The sequence below is a fragment of the Pteronotus mesoamericanus genome, unplaced genomic scaffold, assembly GCF_021234165.1.
Source record: "Pteronotus mesoamericanus isolate MK-2021 breed Mesoamerican mustached bat unplaced genomic scaffold, CSHL_Meso_final contig_74, whole genome shotgun sequence".
NCBI lineage: Eukaryota > Metazoa > Chordata > Mammalia > Chiroptera > Mormoopidae > Pteronotus > Pteronotus mesoamericanus.
In genome coordinates, this window is record NW_026555247.1 from 30,464,890 (window position 1) to 30,481,704 (window position 16,815).

General features: G+C 35.1%; 1 protein-coding gene across 2 annotated transcripts; it reads left to right on the plus strand.

The window, feature by feature from the left end:
- The first annotated feature begins 337 nt into the window (after nt 1-337).
- CUNH18orf54 (chromosome unknown C18orf54 homolog) lies at nt 338-16,536 on the plus strand. 2 transcript variants are annotated; one of them, XM_054583868.1, is made up of 9 exons: nt 338-524; nt 1,194-1,284; nt 3,704-4,032; nt 5,056-5,343; nt 6,133-6,283; nt 8,443-8,545; nt 11,064-11,195; nt 13,350-13,420; nt 16,464-16,536. In XM_054583868.1, the coding sequence occupies exons 3-9, from the start codon at nt 3,750-3,752 to the stop codon at nt 16,534-16,536; spliced, it is 1,101 nt and encodes a 366-aa protein (XP_054439843.1). In that variant the 5' UTR covers nt 338-524; nt 1,194-1,284; nt 3,704-3,749. The 2 variants fall into 2 exon arrangements, with proteins under 2 accessions (XP_054439843.1, XP_054439842.1); XM_054583867.1 differs by lacking the exons at nt 338-524; nt 1,194-1,284 and having other exon boundaries at nt 3,668-4,032; nt 5,056-5,814.
- The last annotated feature ends 279 nt before the right edge of the window (nt 16,537-16,815 follow it).

A 16,815-nucleotide genomic window follows, 5' to 3' on the forward strand; every position in this document is an offset into this window, starting at 1 on the left:
GAGACCGAACTGTCAGCCGTAAGCGCCCAAGTGTCCCCTATCGAGTCTCCTGACTCAGCTCCGGAAGCCGGCCGAAGGAGGCTCAGCTGTCATCCGCGCAGAGTGGCCGTGAACGGTGGACAGAGTAGTCCAGAACTCCCGCCCCAGGGAGATGAGGAGGGAGAAACTACACTCCCCAGCAGGCAGTGCGACCTGAAGCCCCGCGGCGTCCCCTTGCCCTCCGGCTCCCCGCCCCTCGCGCGGCTCGCAGCCCCGGCTCCGCCGCCGGCGCCCCAGCACTGCGCATGCGCACGGCAAGCCGGAGACATGTTGGGTCAGTTTGAAAGCCTGCGCGGGCGGTGCGCTCCGCTGTGACGGCTGAGGATGCTGCGAGCGAGCGGTTCTTGCGCGGCTGTGATTGTGCTGGGGATGCTTTGTCGCGTCTCCAGTCCGGTTACAGGCCTCGGCTTTCTGCTGGGAGTTGTGGAAGTGTGCTTTTTTCTTTCTTTCTGGACCTTCGTCTGGGAGTTCGACCCGAAAAGGGGGTGTGTTTTCGAGGGGCGTCCCATCCTTTGACAGCCCGAGGGAAAGGCTAAAGGAAGGTGGCGGGGAGGAAAGGGGGAAAATGTGTCTTGCGGGAGGGAGTCTGCTGAGAGCCCTGCGGGTAGGGGGCAACTTTAGGGGGAGGGCCCCCGGCCGGGGAGGGTGGCGGAACTGGACAGTGGGGACCTGACGTGGGCCTCGGGGGACTGGAGGCGTCGATTGAAGCCGGAGTCGGGGGAGGGTGTTAGGCATTTGGGGCCGGCGCCTCGAGGAATACAGTCCGTACCCCTGGCGCTAACTGTCGCAGACCCCCGATGGTTTCAGAGGAGCCTGTGATTGCTGGGATCCCGCAGGGAGGGCGTTTCCTAGATGCGGGGCGCCGGTTTGAACTGAACGCTGGGAGCGGACAGGATGCTCTGGTGCAGGGGCGCCAGCAATCCTGGCTTTCTGGGTTTATTTTTTTGCTGTAGTTATAAACGCATGTTCGGTTTCATTACAGAAATCCCAGAGCTGTTATTTCTTTTTTTTTTCTTTATTATAGTTTTTTCCATTACCATTTAGTCCCCTTTTACCCCCTCCCTCCAAGAGCTGTTATTTCTAAGATCGGTTAATTTCTTGTGAGCTCCTCCCGTTGGTTATTTAACTCGGAATATTCTGTTTTTGAATCAAAGGTAGTTGAAATTTCTCGCCATTCGTATAACATTCTGTTCGGAATGAGGGATTTCCTTATGCAGATACGAACGGGTGTTTATGGAAGAAATGGTAAGATATTTGGGATTTGCTTCCAATTCCTGTGGGAGAAGTGGGGAGATACTGTGTTTGGGTATGTTGGTAATTGTTTGAAGAAGGATGATAGCTGTATAGGGGATTATTATTATTATTATTATTTCGTACTTTTGTATACTTTTGGAGACTCTCCACAATGAAAGTTCAATTGTGGAGTTTTTGTTTTTGTTTTTGTTCTTCCCCCTGTGAATTAAAATAAATGGTATAACCTACTTACTGAGAACTATAACCCATCAACTTTGCCTTTTAGGATTTTGTTTTGTTTTTGAGGTTTTGTAAAATTAAAACCAGTAACCTACACATCCTATGTTCTAACAAGGGAGAAAATGTTCAGTCAAGCTTAATATCCAAGCAGCATTCATTTCAGAACATTTAAACATCATTGATGAGTAGGGTAAAGAGAGCAAAGCTGATTTAGTCTAGCCATTCTTTTTTTTTTTAAAAAAAATATATAATTATTGAATTTATTGAGGTAACATTTATTAGAAACATGTAAGTTTGAGGTGTACAATTCTATAGTACATTATCTGTATATTGCTTTCTGTGCTCTCCACCTGAAGTCTAGTCGTCTCCTGCGCCATGTATCTGACCCCCTTTCACTACGCTCCCACCCCCTTCCCCTGTGGTAACTGCCATACAATTGTCTGTATCTATGAGTTTGTTTTGTTTGTTCGTTTGTTGCTTTCTGTTGATACCCTGCATGTGGGTGAAATCATGTCATTCTTTTTCTTTTCTGACTGACTTCTCTAAGGGTGATACTCTAGAGGTTCATCCATGTTGTTGCAAATGGCAGTAGTTCATCCTTCCTTACGGCTGAGGAGCGTTCCATTGTACATATGTACCACATCATCTGTATCCAGTTCTCCACTGACGGGCACTTAGGTTTTTTCCATCTCTTGGCCACCATGGGTAACAATCTAGCCTTTCCTTCTTAGTATAACAAAATCGAAGCATTCAGGGAAATCAAAGAAGCTAAACATTATTTTATGTTCTGTTGCTGCTGCCACTCTGCTATCAGCCCTCTTGCAAAGGCAGTTACATATTGTAAGACTGAGAGTCAGGATGACGTTTTAATATGTCTTTTCTTTCTTAGATGGAAAACTTTCAGTATTTTAAAGTCACTTTTAACAGTAGAGATTACATTAAGTGTTGTTATAACTGAAATATTCCAAAATGCAGCCAAAAGTTAAACATATTAGCTTTATAACATCATAGCATATGTTAAGTCTTAGATATTAGTCTTGTTTTTAGTACAGAAAATTCATTGATTTAATTTTAAATAATGCACCGAAGTAGTGCCTGTCCATTCTGTTATTTTTTAGGTTTTCAAATATAGGTCCTATTATTGCTATACTAAGGTAGACAGGAATTCCGTCAATTTAAATAATGGAAAAACAGTAAGATGAATATATTGTCAATTTTCTAATTATTTAAGTCTCCTAAAAAAGAGAAGTGAGCTGAATAAGTTTAATATAAGTATCAAAAATAGTGAGGGTAATACCAAAAATGAAGGTCAGGAAATTATTACTAACAGTGTTGTTTTAGGAAAAGAATATTTTGCATGTTCATTTTATGATATGACTTGTAGTTTCTTTGTATTTTGTTCTCTCAACTCCTTTTCAGGTGAAGGGGTTGGATCAAGTTACGTATTGGCATTTATAAAATTCTTCTTCCATGTTCCTTCTTGTTTTTAATACTTCATTTGATGCCTTTAAAAATTTATTGAGCAAGCCCTGGCTGGCAGCTAGGTTGGTCAGAGTGTTGTCCTGATATGCCAAGATTGCAGGTTCTATCCCCAGTCACGGCACATACAAGAATCAACCAATGAATATGTAAATAAGTGGGAAGACAAATCGATGTCTCTCTCTCACTTTCTTTCTCTTTGTCTCTCTCCCTCCTCTTTCTCTCCCTTCTTCTCTCTCTTTAAAATCAATAAAAAAAAATGTAATTAAAAATTATTGAGTACCTACTATTCTGTAGTGCATGGTGGGTAGGCTTAGGAATTAAAAAATATTATGTACAGGGGAATGTTAGATATTGTGATGTCATAAAATATATCAACATAAGAAAAGACTGTACTTCAGTAGTTTTTAGGAATTAAAAAAAAGTGAGTCCTCTTTACTTGGTACTTTCCATGCATGTTCTCAGATAATTTTACTATACATAATGCTAGGCACATAGTAGGTACTTAGTAAGTGTTTTCTAAATAAATGATGAAGGAACTCAACAATAATTAATAGAAAATCTATAATGTATATTGCTTAAAAAGGATTTACAGATAATAGATATTATTCTTTGAAGAAAATTATAAAAAGTTTATGTATTTAGTAATTTCTCTGGATATGACTATTATTCCTTTTTCTTTGAACCTTAATCTTTTGTTTTTCTATTGCAGTTATTTCTAAGAGAAATGAACAGAAATAACCCGTATTGAGGAAGGCATGGCAAAATCCAATGCAAAACACAGAGTTTGTTCCCGGGAATCCTCAGTGTCTTCTCTGTTAGCAAGCTGCAGCCTGGGTGGTAGTCGCTCCTCTAACCCTGATGGCTCTTTTCAGTACAAGGATAAACTGTACAGTTCTGCATCACAGGCTCTGCAGGCCTATATTGACGATTTTGATCTAAGCCGGATGCATCCTGGTGTAACCACTGGAAAGATTAACGTTTACAAATGTCCTGCTAATATGCCAGAATTCTCCAGCTATATTTATAAACCAAACAGTGGTATGCTTTTCTTCTCCTTTTTTTTTTTGGTGTACTGATTTAAATTTGAGAGATGTATTGTAGTCTTTGAAAACCAGATACTTCTTTTTTTCTTTGGGATAAAAATGACTTTTGTAATGTTGAGGTCTAGATATTTTTCTTAAAAGATTCTGTAAATATTTGGTTCTCAGGAATTTTCAGCTAAGATCTCCTTGTGACCTTGGTCGGGGGAAGCTGATGAATTATAGCAGGTGGCTGATCCTAAATCCTTAAGTCATTTTATCATAGCATAATGGAAAGAGCATTGACTTGGTGGTTCTAGTTTTCTTTTATTACCTGATGACTTTAAATGAGTATCAGCTTTTCTTAGTTACACTTCATCAATTCCAATTGATGGCATAGTATTATATTAGTCTTCCTGATCAGTATTCTATGGGAAAATAATATTCATAATGCATTAAGAGTTTTTACTTGGTAAGGCTTTTATGAAGACAAATTTGGAAAATGCATCAGTTGATAACCCGATTACGGAGCACTTATGGAATAGCCTTAGTATGGAAAAAATTTGCATTCAATTCTTAGAAGGTTGTGGACACTATTCCAGAAGAGGAGCATTAGAACAGCTCTTTACTGTGTGTTAATGCTATTGGCAGAATTAGTAGGCAAGAAAACAATATTTTTTCCACCTAATCGCATATTTTTTTCCTGTGTTGGAGCCAGTAGTGAGTGACCAGTATTATTGTGAGGGTATTATTGCGTTGGGTAGGTCTAGATGAAAAAAAGTTGAAGAAATAAATTAACATGGGAAAATTCAAGAGGTTGGAGAGAAATGGGTAGAAATTAACTCAAACAAATTGAGATGTGAGGTAAAAAAGCACATCCTATTTCATCAACCTATATCTTTTATGCTTTTAATCAGAACTTTAATGAAGATGAAAGTGGTAAAAATGGTTCTTAAATTCTTAATTCTCATTTACTTTTGAGTATTTTAAAGTATTTTTATATGTGATACAGGAAGATAAACAGCTATGCTTTGTTTTTTAGCTTTTGAAAATTTTGATCACAAAAGAAGCTCCTTATCTTCTAGAAGACGGACTATTAATGACATAGACTCTGTTAGCCTAACAACTGATGATCTACTAAAGCTTCCAGCGGATGGATCATTTCCTTTTACTTGTGTTGGACCAGGTCACAGAATTAGCAAGAAAACCAAGAAAGTCAATGGAAGACGGAGTTCATTGGACATGGAAAAGAATCAAAATTCTCAAGGACCCTCTACTGCCATGAACAAGGATAACTTAATATACACAAATGTACATGGAAAGCAGTCTCGTAGGCTAAAAAACGTAAAACTTGTAGATAAGACAAATAAATACACTTCTGAACCATCTTTATCTTTTTCCAAGAAATCATCTTTCAAGGAAAGTTCAGAACACAATCTTGAAAAGAATTATCCAAGATGGCTCACAGGCCAGAAATCTGATCTTAATATTTCAGGGATAACTAGTATACCTGACTTCAAATACCCAGTCTGGCTGCACAATCAAGACTTACTACCTGACACAAATAGCCAAAGATTTAAAGAAGAGCAGTGTTCCCCAAGACATAGTTATCAGGCACAAAGAACTTCACGACTTATGAATAAATTAGATTGCTTTGAATATTCTTTTGAACCCTCAAATATTCCAGATTTCTTGAGTGGTGATAAAGGATTAGTTAATGAATTTAAATGTGATTCTGAACATAGCCAATGTCAATGTGAAAATCCACTTCTTCCAGGACAATCCAAAAAGCCATTCAATGGTAATTGTTTTTTGTTTGTTTTTAAGAACAGAAGAAAATACTGTAATTTGACCTACTATCTAGGAACTTTTATGTTAACATTCTTGATGTAATGATCAGGTGCTATGAGTTTTTTTGAGTTCTGGCTTTCATTTATTATGTATCATTTTGTAACTAGAAAATGTCTTTTCTCCCTTTTGTTTGTTTGAAATGTCACATTTTGACATCTGCTGTTATAGATATGTATATATTCCAAGCGCTCTGAATTCTTGTTGCTTTTGTGAGATTTTTTTTGTGCTTTGCATTTTTAAAAAAGAATTAATGTAATCTTTTAAACAGGTGACAAAATTGAATTGCTTATCCTTAAAGCCAAGAGAAATCTAGAGCGTTGTACTGAAGAATTACCGAAGTCTATGAAACAAGAAGACAGTCCTTGTTCATTAGATAAACTTGAAGCAGAAAGATCATGGGAAAATATTCCTGTTACTTTGTAAGTACGTTATAATGAAAAAGTCATATAAGGTCATTAGGTTTTTTGGTACTCTTTTTTTTTCTTTTTTTTAAGATTTTATTTATTTTTACGGTGGGGAAGGAGAAAGAGAGAGAAACATCAATGTGTGTTTGCCTCTCATGCATCTCCTACTGGGGACCTGGCTTGCAATGTAGGCATGTGCCCTGACTGGAAATTGAACCGGCAACCCTTTGATTTGCAGGCCAGCACTCAACCCACTGAGCCACACCAGCCAGGGCTTTTTTTCTTTTTCTTTTTCTTTTTTTAAATGTGGACACTGATTATGATACTGGTCTGGAATCCCAACTCTGTCACTTCCTCACTGAGACCTTGCATAAATTATGTCTATTTTGTGCAACTCAACTTTGTACAGGGTCTTGTACAAGTTATTTTACTTTGGCATTTTTGTAAAGATTCAATTGATTAGAAAGTAAATAAAGGTACTTAAGTCAGGACATTGTGATGATCTCGTAAATTGTAATTGTGGTGGAGATTATTCAGAATATATTTTTCTTAGTTTGATTTCTCAATTGTTGGTTCAATAATATCTTTTAAAAAATGGGTTAATAATGATCTCATTTAATTTTTAATTTTATGTTTCTTATTTTTTAATTTCTTACTATCAGTTCTTTCTGTATTTGTAAAGTATAATAGCTGCTATACTTTGCTTTCAGTTGGAACCAAAATGGGTGAGCAAATAATATCAGAGATATTTAAGTGTAAAAATTTTTAGTGTATTTTGTAAATAGATAATGTAATTTCTGACCAGTATAATTATTATCATCTATGGTGTGGCCCAGTACCTTGCATACAGTAGTTGATGTGTAGAAGATTGAATTCATATAGTGATGGGCATATTTTGTATATAAAATTAACGATGGATTGTGAGAAGAAGGGATATAGACCTGGCCTCCATATCACATTGACAGATTATTCTCAATTTGTCATAAAAAACAAAATTGACCTGGATGTACTCAAAGTAATATATTAAAAGATCAACTACCACTACAACCAGATAATTGCTTTTTTGTTTAAGTTTTTATGATGGAAAATTTCAAATAAATACAAAAGTGGAAGAATAGCACAATGAATCCTTATGTACCTAGCCCCCATCGTCAATAATCAGGTAAATGCTTTTGATAATGGTGGGTGGATGTACAAACTCTTTTGATAAAGAATGGGAGAAAAGACTACTTGAGAGCAATAAAAACCTCAGAGTGAATTACAAATCAAATGAATCAATAATAAATGCTGCTAATTAAGAAAAATTAGCATTGTGACATTTACGTGTTATAAAAAGGCTTAGATATATCTGAATACTTGAGTTAGAAGCTCATCTCCTACTGATATTTAAGTGAAAGAAAGAGTTCTTCTCTTTTGAATTTGAATAGAATTTGGTTTTGGGATAATTAATACTTTTGCTGGGGATGCCCTTTTTTTCTGTTACCCCTTATATCAAGAAAGAAATTAATACTTATTGAGCATTTATAAATGTACCAGGTACATAGAGTTAATTTATGCAGTATTTATGTGAAATAAATGGGACTATAAATGTAGATAATGAAATTCAGATAAATAAATTATGTAAAGTCATGTAGTGAGTGGGATTGGAATTTGAACTCAAGAATTATAATTTCAAAATTGATCTAATCTGTCTTCTTTGTTAATGCCAGTTCTGGAGGGGGATGTCCATCCTATTGCTTTGACGTGGCAGGGCATGTAATTGCCATCCCAGTAAAAAATCTTGTAAATTTGTGGGAGTTTTGTGTATTATCATTGGGTAGCTAACAGTGTTTAACTGGAAAAATATATTGCTTATTTCAGACAAGTGAGCTTTTAGAGCATAGCCTGTAGTTGAAGGCTTATTTGATTAGTTGAAAGCTACCATCTTCAATTTTTTTTGTACTTTTTTTCCTTAAAGCTTTAAAGGAGAAGCAAGGAGAAAGGGAGGGTTAGATTCTGGTATCAGTTAAGGGAAAAGATAAGAAAATTACCAAGCAAAATCAACATGAATCATATCTATAACGGTTATTTCTTGGTGACCATTTATATTTAAATGATAACCATTGAATTATATACTGTCTAATTTTTATAAATTTGGAACCTAATTACTATCTTGTACCTTAAATTCTATTTAGCAAATCTCCTGTTCCTGTTACCTCTGAAGATAGTCCTCAACAGGCTTCAAGGGCCAAGTGTGATAACGGGTTCCTTGAAGACTTTTTAAATAATGACAATCAGGTGAGTGAAGGTAAATCTTTTTCACTTATTAAAAGATTACTAATGTGTAGATATTAATTTCTAAGTTATTTAGATATTAAAAGACAAAAAATGACCTATATCCTCTCTTCCCAAACACACATCCATGAAACCATCATTCCTAGAATTATTGATAATTTATTTGAGTATTCTACAGCAAAGGGACCTGAGATCGAACTCCTACAGAGTGCCTAAATTGTTAATTATAATTTTTTTTCCTGGAAAACATAAAACCAACCATTATATTTTCTTATAGGGCAGCTGATTATTGAGAGTTGTGTTTCTAAGATATAATTATAAATCTCTAATTTTTAAAATAGGAAAATTATTATCTAATTTTACTAAGTCAGCATTATGTTCATCTTGCAGGTAACCCCAAAATAAATTATGTGTATATGTGCACATAAGTAAGGATGTACAATTTGATTTAGAAACACAAGACATGGTGTTAAATATTGAAATAATACTTTTGGGTTTTTAACATTCTAGAAGATTTGAGAGGTTGAAAAATTAGCTAAAAAATTTAATAAAATGTCTTTTTTCCTCCAGCAAAATTTACTACAGACCTTAGCACTCTATGTAAGATAGTATAGCAGGTACTGGGTAAGTGAAGCTTAATTGTCAAATACTTGGTAAGTATTTGAGTACCAAGCACTTTTTTGGGAACTGTATTCCTAGTAGTGAAAAAGAAAGGAAATCATTGTCTCTCAGTTTTTTTATTCTAGCTGAAGAGACAGACTAATCAAAAATTTAATATGTAATATATAAGGGAGTACTAAAAGTGTTATAAAGAAAATTTAACTGGGAAAGAGAAATGAGACTACAGTTTTAAATAGGGTAGGCAGGAATGGCCTTTCTAATGAACGAAAACCTGGTATGAGTGAATAACCCAAATGCCTGTGGGCAAATGACTTTTTACAGGTAGAGGTAATCGTAAATGCTGGGACCCGAGATAGAAATGTGTTTGGCATGTTCAAGGAACATCAGAGTCCAGTCAGGGTAGCTCAGTCAGCAGGAACAAGGGAAAGAATGCTAAGAGGTAAGATGGACAGGTAATGAGGAGCCAGGCCATTTAGGACCTCATTTAACCTTAATTACCTCCTCATAACCCCATCTCCAGATACTGCTGAATTCAAGATTAGGGCTTTAACATGAATTCTGGGACACAATTCAATCCATAGCATCATATAAAACGAATCATATATTTGTCCTCTGTGACTGGCTTACTTCACATGTTGTGTCATGTGTCAAAATTCCCTTCTTAACCTGAATAATATTGCCTTGTATGTACCATGTTTTATTTATCCAGTCATCTGCTGGAATCATGGGCTGCTCTCAGTGTTCTGTTATGTGAATAATGCTTCTATGACATGGGTGCACAAGTATCTGTTTGAGTCTGTTTTCACTTCTTTGGGTGTAAAACCAGAAGGAGAATTGCAGATTGTATGGTAATTCTGTGCTTATTTTTTCGAGGAATTGCCATACCATTTTCCATAGCAGCTGCATCATTTTTACCTTCTCAAATTGTTTCTTTTTTTTTTCCCCCAATTGCAGTTCACATTTAATATTATTCTGTATTAATAGTTTCAGACGTACAACATTGGGTTCTTAACACCATGTTCATATAGCTGTGGAGAGTGTCTTTAAAATCTTCTTAGCTGTTATGCTTAACTTTGACCCTCTTCACCAGTGAGAGCCCACTTCTAATATTCTTATGTTTGTCAACAACTTCCTCTAGAGTTGAAGTTTAAATTGTACATACATTATATTGTCTATGTTGAAATAACGTTAAATTACAGACATCTTAAGAGGCCAATTGCCACTTTGTGGATAGTTTTCAGGACACAGCAACTCACATGAATAATGTAAAAATAATAGGTTGCTAAAAGTTTTAAAAAGAAGTTCAAAAATATCCCTTACAGAGTCTCTTAAAAGAATCCTGAGCACTTACATGGCTAAGTGCTGTTGCCTTCTTTGGATGCAGGTAAGATTAGTGATAATTGAGTTATGAGTGTTCTTTTGGGTAGCAAGGAGCTTGTGGCCCATGAAGAGGTAGAAAACCAATATTCTGTGTGTCAAACCATATTTAAATGTGTGTAGAGAATACTGTATTTAGAATTCTAGTCCTTGAATCTGAGTCTCAGTTTACACACATGAAAGGAGCAGGTTGGCTTACTTGCTCTCTGGGGAACTTACAGTTCTAAAAGTCTGTGATTTTAAACGTACTAAATGAATGCGTTGCAAATGTAAACAGGTACTCTTCATTTTAAAAGAGCAAAGACTAGAAAGGCAATGCCAAACTGCTAATGATGATTGTCACTAAGTAACTTCATCTGGGAACTGGGTACGGAGAGGCGAAAAGTTACAATTTTTAAAACACTTTATTGACATTTATTGTTTGGATTTTTGCATTAATTTTGTATTGGGAAAGAGTAATACAAAATGTAACTTTTTCCCCCTGAATTTGGGTGGTTAATTGTTCATCGGTTTTAACTTTCAGAGCTGTACCCTTTCCGGAGGGAAGCATCATGGCCCTGTTGAAGCCCTGAAACAAATGTTATTTAATCTTCAGGCTGTACAAGAAAGTTTTAACCAGAACAAAACTACAGAGCCGAAAGGAGAGGTTAAGCAAGTACGCACAAACTTGATTTATGAATTGGGATCTGTGAAGAGATGAGATTTCTTCCTAGATCTTTTTTAGTTTGACCTTTAGTTGTATGTTAATAAACATGCCATGTAACATATGTTGTAGAGTTGTATTAGTCTTATTTTCAGAAAGTGACTAATGGGCAAAATAGAACCAGAGGGATGGAATCATGGACTAGACTGACAGCTGTAAGAGGGAGGGGGGGAGGTGGGGAATGGTTGCAATAGGGTGACGGGATTAGTCAACATAGATGAAGGCCCCATGGATTGGCCAGTGGTGAGGGGACTGATTATGGAAATGAGGGCCGGGCTGGGTGGAGGGGGGCGCAGGGGGAAACAGTGGGGCAACCGTAACAGCATACACAATATCTATATGGAGAAAGTGACCTATTCAAATTCGATACTATTAAATTTCTGCAGTTGTATATTCCTGAATGGATTGTTTTATTTAGTTTATGGTAATAAATTCAACATCCTCTTTAGGTATGATGGTATCACAACTATAGTATGAAAGGTTTGTAAGAGGAGTTTTCTTAATGCCCCGCAAAATTCTTCTGTATAGTCCGACGTATTTATAAATTGGGGAGATCTAGAAAACCTTTTCAACATTGGACTTCTCCACATACCTTTGTCATCTGAAATTTAATTGTGGTGCTATGTATTTATTGACTTCTGAAGACAGTTATATAAAGTTTTACTTTTCTTTCCTAATCTGAGGACACACTGATTTTTAGAGAGAGGGGAAGGGAGGGAGGGAGAGAATCATCAATGTGAGAGAGAAACATTGATTGGTTGCCTCTTGTATATACGCCAACCTGGACTGAACTCAGAACTCAGGCATGTGCCCTGGCCAGGAATCAAATGCGCCAGTCTTTTTGTTTATAGGACAATGCTCCAACCCAGTGAGCCGCGCTGGCCAGGGCTGGAGTTTTATTTTAAAACCATTGAATTTTTATGTATTTTCTAGGAATTTGGAAATCTGTTTCTGCTTTAGTCTACTATTCTGTAGGAATTGAATTTTCTTTACAGTAGTATAGTGTTTATGAATATATTATTATTTATAACTAAGGAGAATGTTTATATAATCCCAAGTCTGATTATAAATTCTAATTCTGCCACTTATTAGCAAGTACAATATTTGTACCTCTTTAGTTTCAGTTTTCTCTTTTGTAAAATGAAATTGAGAAATAAAGACAGATTATATAAAGTATTCATTATAGAACTTGGCACCTGATTAAAAACTTAATGAATACTTTATTAATAAAATACTTACCCAAATAATAAAAACCTTTAAAAACTTAAATAATGCCCTGGCCTGTGTGGAGCCAGTTGGAGCGCTGTCCCGTAACTGAATGGTTGTGGGTTCGATTCCTCATCAGGGCACATACCCTGGTTGTGGGTTCGGTCCCTGGTCCAGGTGTGTACAATACCCTGTCCAGGCGCCTACAGTCCCTGGCTTGGGAGGGATGTTTCTCCCTCTCCTTTCCTCTCTCCCTTCCTCTTTATAAAAGCAATAAAAAGAAAGTCCTCCAGTGAGAATTTTTAAAAAATACTAAAAATAATAATAAAAAATAAAAAGTTATAAAAACTTAAATAATAGTACTTAAATTAGTTACAGATAATAATACCTTTAGATAATAAATGTTTTTATTGTCATTGTTATATTGCTATTGTTATACAGTAGAGCTCTCTGAAATTCAGTTTTTGTTAAAAATGAGTGGATCACTCTTGGGAACTAGTACAGTGTGCTCTTTTGAGTTTATTTCTTAGTATTTCCTTTTCATTTCTAATGATCACAACATTAACATACAGAGCATAATCTTTGTTTTCGATCCCCTTTTAAACATATTGAGACACTACCGAGTTCATAGAAGTCATAATTTCAAGCCAAGATTTGATTTTTATTGGGCATACATTTAGAAGCATGCTTTAGGACAATTGAAAGATGAATCTAAGTAGTAGTTGTATTTTTAGAATAAAGAGGAAATAAAAATAATTTACTAAAAGTTATTTGCTAGAAAAATTTCATTGGAAATAAAGACAATATTTTTTACTATTTGTTTTAATCACATTAAATAGCATTTAAGTTTATAATATAATATTTTCAGTATTTTGTTGCATTTGATGTTTTTAACAATAGGTTTCAGAAGATGATTTCTCTGAATTACAATTGAAGGAAAGTATGGTTCCTATTACTAGGTCACTTCAAAAGTAAGTATTCTCTACTAATTTATGAATATGTTATGGATACAAATCCATTTTAACCATCTCTTGGATTGAAATCAGAAGGTTACAGGATGGAAATAAGTAGTTTTAAGGATGTGGTAAGTATAGTTAAGCTTCTTGGAGCATACTGTTTAATACAGAAATTTTCTCTTAATCCTGTGCTATTTCCTATTTAAAATGTCCTTAGAACCAAATGAGATAACCTTAGACACCTATAATATAAGGAATGTGAACGGCCTAAATTGGTGCTCTTTCATTTCTGAACAATAGCAAAAATTTGAGATTAGTATTGGTGTGGATATCCTGGAAGAACAACCTGTTCATGGCATGTATTTTCATATATTCCAACCGTATCATTATTTGACCTATAGCCACAGAAATCCAAAGTAGATACAATATCCTGGATAAAAAGGTTGAAATGCCCTAAAGGTGTTAATCCCCCTAGTTTCTCATTTGCATTATCTTAAATTTAAAAGTTGGGAAGAATACAAGTCTTTCCTTATTGGCAGAAGGGAAAAGTATTTATTTATGGGTTTGGTTGTGTGAGTATAAAGTGTCCTCAGAAGATGATGTACTGAGTTTAAGAAGTGCTAAGGTTAAAATTTTTTACTTTTGTAACATCATTTCACTCGGGTGTACTTGGTGTTGTATCATAACCCTTAATCGATGTTTCCCCTTTAGTGTGTATTTTCACTTTTTTAGAAAAAAAAAGAATAATATTCTTATACAACTTTATCTCCCACTTCTCCCTACACATACACTTTTGATAGCCTTTTCTCTAATTAGATTGTTTTATTCTCAGCAGGGCAGATACAAGTTAAATAAAAGGAACTGCCAGGGGACTGTGTAGCTGAGCTAGGGAAACTGAAGACTTTCTTTCTACTTAGCTTTTTTATTCTTTCCCATCACACTGTACCTCTTCCCTCTACTCCCCTCTCTTCCTTTCTCCCTGACATTGTTTTTTAACAGTGTAAAACAAACTACATATGATTATAAAGGAAACAGTTATATTGAATTATCGTTATGAAAATATTAAATTTCTAGTTAGTAATGTGTGATTATTAATTAATACATTTAAAATAAGACTACATTAAAAATATAGGTAAGTTAAAATTCATTTTGTAAAACATAGTTTGAAGACCTTTTGCATAGCTTGAATAAAAGCATTAAATTGTGGCATGCTTTTACTGAGCTTCCGTGTGATGACCAGCAAACAGAGAAAGGGAATTTTGGAAAGCCTTGATTTCTGGGTTATTAGTGAGACCTCACTATTCAGTGGATAAACAACTAGGCTTAAAATTGTCTTATAGTTGGCCAGTTATGTCATATGAACTTTTGGACTATAACCAGAAAGACTTAGATAACATATGTCCTGGCAATGGCTTTGATACCTATTGTAATTTTATAACCATCATATAGCTATTATAATTTTGAAATAGCAATAAATTTAAAAGATTTTTAGATTCCTGTAATAACTATAATGTGAAATGAAAATATTTCCTTTTCCTGTGGCATATAAGGTCACAGATTTTGGTCTCTTGCTTACATGCATAATGGAAAGATTCTAATTTATGGATAATATTTAGTGAAAATAAAGATGAGGATTTTTCCCCAATCCAGTCTCATAAGCCCTTTAAATTCAAGGGATCTGTGGCCATTGGGGTTGTGAACAGTAAGTAAGATAAGACTCTCGTCATTTGCCTTTTTCTTTCACTTGAATCACTGGTAGTTAAATAACAAGCCTGGAAAGAAAAAGGAAGATAAGTCTCAAGTATATTTACAAATTATCTTTTTTCTCATAACTCTACATCTCTAGGAAGAAAATAATTCTTTAGATAGAGAAGTATTATCATAAGATGTAGAAATGATAGTGTCTAGTTAATTTTACCTAATTGCTTAGTAACTTTGGGTGCGTTATTGTCATTTAGTTAAAGAAGATGAGAATCTCGAAAAATAACTGAAGTTGCCAAAAGGGTAGCAGAATCCAGATTCTTCTCTTATTAATTATATTTGAGTAAGTGTCCAAAAAAGAGAAATGGGAAATAGATATAGTGCAGTAATTAACACTGGTAGTTTCTTCCACCTCTTCATCTTGGGTAAAGTAGAAGATGTGTTTTATTTAATATACATTAATTGAATCTATGTTAGAGACTGTAGAATAGGGTGTTGTAGTTACCACCTTTAGCTGACCTTAGTAACCACTAGAGATTACTGCACACGTTGCTGTGTTATTTCTGTTTTCCTTGGTCTCTTATGTATCAGAGATCGAAAATATGGTTGATTAATATGGCTGATATTTTCTCAGTAGCCATCGGATCTGTAGGATAGGGGAGGAAAAACTGGGACAGTATTTTAGAGGAAGATTGGAAAGTGAAGGGACTCTCTCTTCCTGGTTTGTTTGAGGGATGATTGAGTTTTCTCCACTGATACTATAACCTTAGCTTTATTCTTGCAAAAACCAGGTTGCTGGTAAAATATTACATTATTCAACATAATTGTCTCTTGTTTCCTCCATGCTCAATAAAAATGAGTTTTTCTTGGAAGTGTAACTGATCCTTTATTTTTTTTAATTTTAGCTATCTTGAGTGTATGTTAAAAATAAATGGTTTCTGAAGATATACACAGTATACCAAAAAATTTTATTTCACAGACCTATTGTGAAAATTACATGAAAAAAATGTTTTAAGTGTGATAACAAATGATACCCATTATTGTTTCTTACTAAAATTACTTGGCATGCTTGCCAAAAAAAGAAAAGAAAAAAGAAAAACAAAAACCCTTGAACACCAAAAATAAAAATTTTAAAAAGTGTTGTTATAGAATTTTAGAGGAATTATTTAAACATTAATTATTCAGATGTCAAAATTTTATAAGGAAACTTTATCACAGTTTGATATTTAAGTTATTCTCTAAATTCCTCATACTAATTTTGAAGTTAATAAACAATGTAATCACGATTTGTTGCTGTTTGTGTTTCTATTCAGTCTTTAATATTGGTTTATAATATGTTTTATACTTTTTGATGAAGGGCTTTGCACCATTTATCTCGCCTGAGAGACCTGGTTGATGATACCAGTGGGAAACAGTCACCGAAAATGTGAAGAGGAAAATAAAAGTCTAACCAATAAATAGTCACCAGAAAACAAAAATGTATTATTTTCCTGTTGCTTAAACGGGCAGAGTAATTATAAGCCATACACTCTTCAGATTGGTTCAATTATTATATATTTAAAAAACAAACTTGAAAATGTCTACAGCTTTTGTGACTTATCCTCATTTTGTATCAAAATACCAGAATGTGAACTGGAAGGACCCATGCTATGTCCTGTAGTCTGACTTTGGTCTTCAGGCCAGCAAATGTCTTATATTCAAAGATGGAT

Bases quoted from the DNA above. Each gene is read 5' to 3' on its own strand.
- CUNH18orf54 (XM_054583867.1), top strand. From the start codon at position 3,750: ATGGCAAAATCCAATGCAAAACACAGAGTTTGTTCCCGGGAATCCTCA. The intron at 6,284-8,442 runs GTAAGTACGTTA...AATTCTATTTAG, and splicing joins GAAAATATTCCTGTTACTTT to CAAATCTCCTGTTCCTGTTA. The intron at 13,421-16,463 runs GTAAGTATTCTC...TTTTTGATGAAG, and splicing joins ATTACTAGGTCACTTCAAAA to GGCTTTGCACCATTTATCTC.